At 38.7% G+C, this 10,354-nt stretch overlaps 1 protein-coding gene across 4 annotated transcripts; it reads left to right on the forward strand.

The window, feature by feature from the left end:
- Nucleotides 1–1,217: 1,217 nt before the first annotated feature.
- Nucleotides 1,218–9,962, forward strand: LOC109674666 (butyrophilin-like protein 1). 4 transcript variants are annotated; one of them, XM_074082483.1, is made up of 11 exons: nucleotides 1,218–1,534; nucleotides 1,781–1,921; nucleotides 2,050–2,229; nucleotides 3,628–3,978; nucleotides 4,525–4,806; nucleotides 4,935–5,135; nucleotides 5,666–5,686; nucleotides 5,778–5,804; nucleotides 5,987–6,013; nucleotides 7,793–7,819; nucleotides 8,609–9,962. In XM_074082483.1, exons 3-11 carry the CDS (start codon nucleotides 2,151–2,153, stop codon nucleotides 9,103–9,105), a joined length of 1,512 nt encoding a protein of 503 aa, XP_073938584.1. In that variant the 5' UTR covers nucleotides 1,218–1,534; nucleotides 1,781–1,921; nucleotides 2,050–2,150; the 3' UTR covers nucleotides 9,106–9,962. The 4 variants fall into 4 exon arrangements, with proteins under 4 accessions (XP_073938584.1, XP_073938583.1, XP_073938585.1 ...); XM_074082482.1 differs by having other exon boundaries at nucleotides 1,218–1,505; XM_074082484.1 differs by having other exon boundaries at nucleotides 1,218–1,505; nucleotides 1,781–1,917.
- The last annotated feature ends 392 nt before the right edge of the window (nucleotides 9,963–10,354 follow it).

Here is a 10,354-nt window from a genome sequence, read left to right on the forward strand (position 1 = left end):
TTCCTATGGCACTCTCATAACTGAAAGTAAAATAAAACAAGGGAAGAGACCTTTGACCTGGCACAGAGAATAAACCTATCTAATAATTACACATTTACATGTCTGATTTCCTTTTTTTCTGAAAAATATATGATCCAGTATTAGAACTGGCTACCTGGGTTAAAATCTTGATGTAAGTATATTTATCATTTGAGGCAGGTTACACAACCTTTCTGTGCCTCGGTTTTCTCATGATACATACCATCAGCTTTGTGTGAAGATTATATAAATTAATATACGTAAAACAGGTAGAAGAGTATCAGTAGCACTCATGTTTGATACGTACTACCAATATTTTTTATAATATCCTACTCAAGTCACATGAATATATGTGTTATTTTGAAGATAAATTTTCATCTGCCAGTTAAGTTTCTCATTTCATTAGAGAGAATTGAAAAGACAAGGACACATTTCAACTATCCTTCTCCTAGACATTAGTAAATTCCTCCACTGACATCTGCACTGTATCCACCTCAACCAGATGAAAGGAACAACCCCCAAATAATTCCCTGGACTTTCATCTCAAGCATTGGTGAAATATCTTTAAAATGTACATTTCAAACCATGATTTTCATTGTATGAAAATTATATCTAAATACATTTGATTTCTTAAACAGCTTAATTTACTTTGATGGGTGCAGAGAATATTTAGTCTCGCTATTCCTTTGGACAGACTGTTGGTGGCTTAATACTAATCATGCAATTGCTATTTGTGACTCTATCTGTAAACCTTGTACAGCATGAAGAAACATGAATTAAACTAGGAAAGAATGAAATGAAAAGAGAACTCCTTTTGAGTACATGTAGTGCTTGGCACTGTACATTGTGTTATTATTTCTATTCTGTTATTGGTTTCCCTAAGCTTTTGGGAACACAGAACTCTCCATTTCTGAGTTGTGACTTCCCCTATCCAGCTCTGTCCTCCAATGTCAGCTGAGTGGTAGGAAGAAATATGCTTATTTTGGTTTTATTCTCTAATCAGTTAACTGTGTGAGGTGAACACTGGAATGATCTACAGATCTGAAAAAATACATGAAGATGACTCCTGTCCCTGAAAGTGTGGTTTCTGCCCTTTGCAGGTGGGAGAAAGGAGCCATGCTGAACATTTTCAACAAAGGCACACATTAGAGTTCTTATTGCTTTACAGCTCAGCCTGGTCCAAAGTCCCCAAAGTGACCTTTATTACTTCCTCTTTTAAAGTAACTGAAGAGCTGGAGATAGCTATGATTTTTCTCCTAACTCATTCAAACAAAACCACTCAAAACACAGTGCTTCTTAGAAATCCTGTGTGTCACCCCCTAGCAAGAATATTTTCTTACTCCAGCAGTGAATTGGAAATCTGGGCCCCTTGCGCCAGTATACACACCCTTGGATGCTGACCGCAAGAAATTGTCTCTGGAGCCAGCTTTTGTAGATGCATTGAGGATACCCGGAGCTTCCAGGAGTCCCCCAGCACCATCCAGATGGTAAGAGAGAAATGTGTGGTCATGTACAGGTATGTCTGTGGTAACTGTGGGTCCCCAAAAAAGAGGGGGTTGAGTTCTCGGACATGTGTTGAGAAAAGGTCCTTTCCCAGTTGGGAGTTAAGCCACAAGAGCTATTCTTTGTAACTAAGTTCATGAATAAATGTGTAAGTAAACAAAAATGAATAAACGCAAGAAGACTGAAGATAGAGAGGTTAGTGTAGTTCCATGTCTGACTTCATTTCTCAACATTTGATCTCATGGTTTTCTGCTCTAAGAGCACATTACTGAGAAAATGAATCCATTGAAAAGCAAGAGACCACACAGAGTAAAAGAGAATGCTTTACAGTTTTCTACACCTGCTGGAGAAGCAGTTGGTTTTCAGAAGAAGAAAGGAAAGGAAAACTCACTGGAAGTAGGTAATATTTGTCTTAAGGTCTGTGTGGGAGAAACAGTCAAAATTCTGTGTACAAAGTAGGTCCTCGAACAGGATTTCTCCCCTAAGAACCTTGACTCTGCTGTCTTTCTCAACTTCCATCTCCTACAGAACATCTCAGCTGGTGCCTGAGCACAGTGCAGCCCACATACACATCTGATGGTACAGTGCCCACCTTTCCCTTGTTGTGAAACTTTCACTTCTGTCTGAAGATGGCGGACTTTCTTGGCTTATCTCCAGTGGGTTCTCTCTTCCCTCTTCTTCTCCAGGTGTCCATGTGGTTCTCAGCAGGTCAGTAGTCTGCCTCATGCTTTTTATTTATTGTATTGTTTTCTATGGATCCTGTTTAATAAATGAAAACACTTGGTCTCCATTGGTCAAGAAAACCTCCTCACATGAAAGCCCCTTGTTCCTTAGGGTAGACATCATAAAACTTAGATCCTTAATATTTTTCTAAAACTTTACTCATTAGATAGTTTTAGTCTGTTTATTTCTGATGTGTCTACTTGGTGAAAAATACTTTGTAATGTTCATACTTAGTCAAATCTAAGTATAAAGAATTTAAACTCAGAATTCCTGAGCTCTATTTGGTGGATTGTGATCTTGAACAAATCACTTACTGTCTCTGGAACATGAGTCCCTACTTCATAAAATAAAAGGACTATTCTGGATGAAGTTTTCAGACTCCAGGTTTGGAGTAAAACCAGATATGAGATCACAAGGATGACATTTTTTGTTATCATCTACTTAATCTTATATCAAGTGGTGAGTACCAAATTTTTAATGTCCATATGTGTTGAGTCAAGAATTCTATATAAATTTCTCTCTCTCTCTCTCTCGCTTGCTCATCCTCATTCAGGTCTGTGTAATGTCTGTAGTAATAACAAGTTGGAAGCAATGTAAATAGTAACCCATATGGGACAAGTTTGAACATGATGGTATAGACTCCCATTTATGTGAAATAATGATTTTTCCCACTACATTGCAACTACACATAATATCAAATACTGTTTTACAAACTATTGCTTATATAATGTGTATGCCAGCATCCCAGTCATATGCAGCAAATAACATGTATCCTCTGGGTTACAACAGTACCCTGAATTTTATACAGTAATGCAAAAGAAGTGGGGGAACATGGCCTCAGTCTATCATAATAAGCCCTGTGATATTCCTTGACCAGAACTTTCCTTCCCACCCTCTCTGGGACAGGTTGAAAAGGGGCACTTTATTTAAGGTCATATGCTTTTGCCTTTTATACTAAGTCCTCCTAGCCACTAACACAGCTGTCCCTATGTGAACTCTTTTTTTTTGCAGTGCTGGGGTTTAGACTTAGGCCTTCATGCTTGCTAGGAAGACACTCTACCATTTGAATCACTCTGCTAGCTCCCTTTCTGAATTATTTTCATCCCAGAATCATAACATTTTTGGGCCTACAAGTCCTGTGTATATTTATACATATATAAAATATGAAAGTATATAAAAATAAAATGTAAAATATATGTACATACATATACACATACGCATAGTGGATATATACATTTTAATTTACATAAAATTCATTGGAAAATAATACAAAGGAGAAATATGCTTGTGTCTCCTAATAAGGAAATGAGAATGGGCTTTTGATTACATTTCCCCACATGCATCTGTCTCTTATCCCCCAATATGTCTCTTATCCCCATGCAGTATCTGGATTTTCTGTGAAAGGACCAGCTGAGCCCATTGTGGTCCTGCTTGGGGCAGATGCTACCCTGCCCTGCCAGCTGTTTCCTGAGCAGAGTGCAGCCCACATGCACATCCGATGGTACCGTGCCCAGTTCTCCCCTGCTGTGCTGGTAGTCCAGAATGGACAGGAGCAAGATGCGGAGCAAATGTTGGAGTACCGTGGCAGGACCCAACTGGTGGGAGACTCCATTGGCAAGGGGGGCGTGGCCCTGCTGATAGAGCATGTCCGGGCTTCAGATGATGGCCAGTACTGGTGTCAATTTAAAGATGGTGACATCTCCCAAGAGGCTGTCGTGGAGCTGAATGTTATAGGTATGTGAATTTGGCGCAGAATATGTGTCATGTTGTAAAACAAAGGGCAAAATGTGGGTCTCAAGATTTCTGACCTAGTGCTGCTTGGGATCTTGGATATGTTGATGTACCTGCAGAATGTCAGTTTCCTCAACTGTACAAAGAGGATACAACTGCATACTCCATTTCTTTTAAATACCAAAGCAGTTAACATTTCTGAACATGTTTTGATATCCTGAAAGACAGCAGCACATTTATTCAGTAGTAATAACCACTGAGACTCTCCCTCAAACCATTTTTACTACATTGGGAGAGAAAGACAACTAATAGAATTAAACCCATTTTCTAGCTTTGAATGTTCTTATTCTTTCTCTTCCTAAAATCACCCCAGAGCGCTCTCACTCCAAGCACAATGTAAAGGAAATAAGTTGATGTCAAATTGAGTCACATGTCAGTAACGCTGACCTCTGAGCTCCAGGTCTTTCTTCAGTCTAGTGAAGGGCAGCTTGGCCTTTAGCTCAGAGTCCCTGAGGACCATGGTCTCAGACACATGCTTTTCCTTCTCAGGTTTGGGTTCAGCCCCTCACGTTTACATGACAGGGCCAGAGGAAGATGGGATCCAAGTGCTGTGTTCCTCAGGTGGCTGGTTCCCAAAACCCAAGGTACAGTGGAGAGACACTGTGGGAATGAAGCTACCATCCCTCCCTGAGTCTCAGACCCAAGACGGAGATGGGCTCTTCTATGTGGAGACCTCCATTGTGGTCACAGACAGATTCCTGGGCAATGTGACCTGCTCCATCCAAAATCCCCTCTCTGGACAAGAGAAAGCATCAGCCATCTTCCTCCCAGGTCAGTGAGGCCCAACCGTGAACGGGTATGGTAAGGGCAGAGAGGGAGAAGAAGGAATGAAAGGAGCCCAGGAGAGAAATGTTTTCTCCAGGCCAGCCACTTACCATGTTTACATATACCCTTGTCAGAGCCCTTCTTCCCTCGGGTGTCTCCATGGAAGGCAGCCCTGGCTGGGACACTCCCTGTGCTAGGACTCCTCCTCGCTGGGTTCATCTACTTTGGCTGGAAAGAACATCAAGCCAAGAAGGAAGAAATAATGAAAAGGGATAAAGAATCTCATGAAGGAGCTCAGATAAAGAAGGAAAAGGAAGCGGCATTTAAAACCAAAGGTATAAATTGAGGGAAACAGGGAAAATCAGAAGTTTATGCAAAAGCCAAGGTGTAGGAAGGATAGGGACCTCAGTGTAAACTTTCTGCAAAGCTGGGAATTCTGTACAGAGGAGAAAACTATGTGGGAAGCTAGAAGGTCAGTGGGAAGTGGGCATCAGGCTCTGAAATGTGGTTTCTCATACCATATCCCACAGTTTCACACTTCTGTATACCAGCCTGTGCTGCTAATTCTCCTTGTACAAATGTCTCTCTCTACCTTCTCTTTTTATTTATCCCTTAAGAATAAGCTTCAGAAACACCTAATAAATCTTAAACTTCCATGAAGCCTGGGCATTTCTTCTTCTGTGACACCATGCCTCCTCCCATGTATATTTTCTTAGCACTTGTCAGTTTAGACAGGACAAATATGCTTTCTGGTCACTGTCAAACAAATTATGGGTCCCTCAAGAACCAATGTGCTTAGCTACACCTCAAACTCAGGGGCAGCTTAAACCCAAATTGATGGATTTTACATCTCTTTCTTTTTTAGTTGACCTCATGGCAGAGTTTGGTGAGTCGTGTTTCTTCTCCTACCCTCTGTAGAGTTTGTTTCTCCTTTTCAAACTTGTTCTGGATCACTCAATGAATGTTGCTTCTTTCAGAACAGCGAAAGGAATTGTACAAAAAAGGTAAGAGAACTTTAATTTCCCACACCACCTCATATCCTGATACCTCACCTCCCACTCCAAGGTGGAAAACACTGAAAGATTTAATGACGGCTAGTGGAAAAAAGTAAGAGGAAAGGGGGGAAGACATGTGAGACCACAGATTAATGTCCCACCTTGACTTACCTGGGTGTGTTCTGTTTTAGATTGGAAGAAGGCCCTGATATATCCTGGTAAGTTGACTCCGTCTTGTCAAGTACTCTAGTATTATGAGCATAATAAGCAAAGACAACACACACCTACAACAGTCCCCCTGCAAACTGTGAAAATTCATGTGGTACCAATGTGTGCTATTTTGTATTTGGGGATTCAAATAATCACTTATTTTCTAGAACTAAAGACAAAGAAGAAATAAATTCTAATGATAAATTCTCAGCAATCTGGCTGGGGTAGGACTCAAAATGCATTGCTAGCTTTCTACTTTGGAGAAAGAAAGGACTCACAGTGGTTTTGACAAGATTTGGGAAAATTAAAGAATACCTTGTTATGTCTTCATTTCCATACTACAGATAAATTTTAAAACATCAGATAATATATTTTAGTATATTTTTCTATTTGTAAAAACTTAACTTTGATTTTACTTATTTTAAGTATTCATAATACACACAGTAAAGCTTAATATACAGAAACATATTTTAAAAGTGTGAAATCAATCTTTCAAGATATTTCAATATCATTTGTAAAATATGTTTATCTGGTGATAAAGGGAATTGATTATGCTTATAGTTTCTAATATCTGTGTCTATGTATCAATGTGGGTGTGCACGTATATGTGTGTACATGTGCACATATGCACATGTGTAATGTAGAGTTGGAATTCATAAACATACTAGATCATGCCTGGAACATACCTTTGTGCAATTTCTCTATGACAGATCTTGTACTACATATTGGTGGCATAGCTCTTATGTCTGACCCTGTGGAAAGTAAAAGTCCATTGAGGGATGTGAGCTAGAAACCAAGCAACTACATAAGCCTGATAAACTATCTCATGGGGAGGTCAGTGGAACTGACCCCCAGGATTAAAGGTGGTTGCACTATTCATGGGACATTTTTTTCAAATGAGAGAGCAAATAACCAAGATAAGGATATGAAGGTCATGTGCATTTTAGTTGCAGCTCTACCAATGACAACTGAGGAGTCTAGTCATTCTCTTTCTTGGCCTCAATCTCCTTATCTTTAAGATGAAGAGGATAGAATAAAAACATCAAATGTTCTTGACTAATGTACTCATAGGTTCTATATATCAGAGTGCTAAATTTTTTTCAGGAGGGAGATCCAATGAAGGATCACAGTGGTACACTTCTTAAGAATTATGGATATGTCCTTATCTGATTCTTATCCCAAGCCTTTAAGAATATCCAATTTCTAAATAAAACGGCCAATCCCATTCTAAGAGAAGTGGCCCCAAGAGAAAAAAAAAATGCAGATTTCCATGAGGAATCTGTCTCTGGAGAAAAAAAAATTTTTTTAAATCTGTTTACAGTGATGAAAATAATAGAGGACTATGTAAAGGCCTTAGCTATAGGTTCTGAGGAGTCATAAGGTGTGAAGAGGTTATAGTCAAGGGAAACCCCCAGGTAAAATAGAATGAAAGGACTTTTCATGGCTCTCATTTACAATGAAGAGGGCAACACAAGTCTTAAGAGTGCAGTGCAGGTATCCATGAGTGCTGGAAAGCTACCCTAGGTGTTCTGCAGACTTGGCGCAGGCAGGAGAATCTTAATTCTCTAGCAGCATTGACCTACACCCGAGAACAACTCACAACCTGGAAGAGTACAGAAGGCAGTCCACTTGTTCTGCAGTTTCTGGATACTAGCAGAGTCTGGGAGGCTTAGTAAGGAAAGTAAGGGCATTTGGGAGGAGAAAGTAATGAGCCAGGGGAAGAAGGATCTTTGCTTTCTTATTCCCTGGGCATGTTTTCAGTCTTAATTTGAATTGCTTTTTTTCAGACTGGAGGAAGGAGATATTTGACCTTGGTGAGTGGCTTTCTTTATCTTTTTTGCTCCCTTCCAACCTGCCCTCTAGCCTCTTGCATTCTCTTTCTAGCACCATCTTCTAGTTGAAAAGACAGAGGCACCATTATTCTGGCAAAGAGATGGAAGATGAAAATTATTAAACATTAGCCTGAACTCACTGCTAGGTTTAGATACTCTGGTTGTGTTTCCACATTTGCCCAGCTTTCTTGTCTGTGTGGTCCACTTGTTTATGTTAACGGAAATTACACAGTCCCTCAGCTGAGCAGACCTGCAAATAAAAAGTAATCAGAAATGGCAAGAGTACTCAGCTACTATTTAATGGGGGTCAGTTTGTGGACACCTTTTTAAAAGTTACTATAAAAATCTGATTCTTTTCTGCACATTGATTTACAAACACCACTTGATGTCTCATAAACTGTGGTCATGGAGGCACATGAATGTTTAGATTAAGAGGCTCTATATCACCACCAGCTCCACATTTTGAGTTCTAATTTCAGAGAATATGGAGAGAAAAATGTTCTTGAGTAATCCCTGGCTCTCCATAGCACTCTGCCAATTCAGACAGTAGAATAGACAAGATGAAGTGGGACAAGTATTCTGCTATTCATGGCTCCACACTTTCCACAATTCTCAACAGCAAAACAGCAATAGTGAATTAAAATTATAAAAGGACAATATTTTCAAGTGTTGGTAGAGAAACAAATACTAATTCAATAACAATTCTTTAAGATTTCACATGCACAAGAGCATTCTGAAATACACAATGGTGGCCTTTTCTCTCTTTTTAAGCTCCTGTGACTGTAAATCATGCAGCGTCTCATTGGAAGAATTCTGACAGAAGGAGAGAAGAGAACCGCAGAGAGGAGACACAGGATCTATCTGTTAGTGATGAACAAGGGGACGACAACCTCATTACACTTGACCAGGAAGGCTTCACGTCAGGGAGATACTATTGGGAAGTGGATCTCAAGGACACTAATGAGTGGACACTAGGCATTTATGAGGAGAATGGATCATTCAAAGAAACATCAGAACCATCAAAAAGGATATTCAGAGTCTTAGAGAGGAAGGGAAGTGTATACAGGGCTCTTACATGTTCTCAAAACATTTCCCAAGAAAATCCTCTCCAGGTAGAAAAGTGTCCAGAGAAAATTGTGATTTTCTTGGATTATGAGGACAGGGACATTTCCTTCTATAACATGACTGATGGCACCTACATCTTTTCCTTCCCAAAGGCCAGCTTCTTGGGGACACTCTATCCTTACTTCAAATGCAAATCTATGTAGTTCCCCATCTGCAGTTTTAAGGGATGTGGAGAAAGACCTTACACCATGAGAACGGTCCCTTGTACTCTGTAAACTTCAGGACTCTAGTGTTGATAGTGACCTCAGACACCACTGATTATGCAGCCTTGTGTGTGGAATCATGAGCCTTTGTGATCAGAGTTTCTGAGATATCAAGCAGTTAAGCAGTGTTTCTCAAACAATCTGCAGAGAAGAATCAGGCTTTTGTTGGTAGTGGCTTTTTTGTCGTAAATATTCTTTCTTTCTTTATATCCATAATATCACACATTTACAAATCTCTCAAGTGAATTATTAGAAAAATAATGTGAATAAAATGAATTATTAGAAAAATGACTAAACCCCACAAATATGCAGTTATAAAACTATGGCAATCTTATAAGTACATTTTTTAAACATGAGTAAATTTTTACTGTCGATTTGCTCTAAAGTTTTTTTTTTGAGTGAAGGAACAGAAGTTTATTAAGTAGAGAAGAGGAAAAGGGAAGAAAAGCCTCCCTTATGGGAAGGCCTCAGGAACCCTGACCCCCACTCTAAAGCTTTGTAACATTATTTCTGTACTTCTTTCATAAAGAACTGTTAAGAAGTAATTTATATATATAGGCACTGAACTTTGGGATATACTTTGAGTAGTAATGTTAAAGAAATATTCAAAGGAATAAAAATTAAATAAATATCACAGTTCTCAACAGCCAAACAGCAACAATGAATTAAAATTATAAAAGGACGATATTTTCAAATGTTCATAGAGGAACAAATACTAATTCAATAATAATGTAAGCTGTATATTCTATGTAAAGATAATTCAAGGGAAGAATAAATATTAATCACAATACAACAAACATGACTATATCAACATTATGGATATCTAGGAAACCAGAATGAAATGAGAGCACACTGAGGTATTCATCCTATTGAAGGAAGAGAAATTTTATTGCTTTGCCCAATACATTAATAAGGGAAATAATCACCATATATTTGGAATTCTTTTTTTTTTAATTTTTTTTTATTATTCATATGTGCATACAATGAGTTAAAATTATAAAAGGACGATATTTTCAAGTGTTCATAGAGGAACAAATACTAATTCAATAATTAAGCTATATATTCTATGTAAAGATAATTCAAGGGAAGAATAAATATTAATCACAATACAACAAACATGACTATATCAACATATCAACATTATGGATATCTAGGAAACCAGAATGAAATGAGAACACACTGAGGTATT

The sequence above is a fragment of the Castor canadensis genome, chromosome 8, assembly GCF_047511655.1.
Source record: "Castor canadensis chromosome 8, mCasCan1.hap1v2, whole genome shotgun sequence".
Classification (NCBI taxonomy): Eukaryota; Metazoa; Chordata; class Mammalia; order Rodentia; family Castoridae; genus Castor; species Castor canadensis.

Coding starts and splice junctions, on each gene's coding strand:
- LOC109674666 (XM_074082483.1), top strand. CDS start 2,151: ATGGCGGACTTTCTTGGCTTATCTCCAGTGGGTTCTCTCTTCCCTCTT. Junction 3,979..4,524: donor CGTGGAGCTGAATGTTATAG/GTATGTGAATTT, acceptor TTTCCTTCTCAG/GTTTGGGTTCAGCCCCTCAC. Junction 7,820..8,608: donor GAAGGAGATATTTGACCTTG/GTGAGTGGCTTT, acceptor TCTCTTTTTAAG/CTCCTGTGACTGTAAATCAT.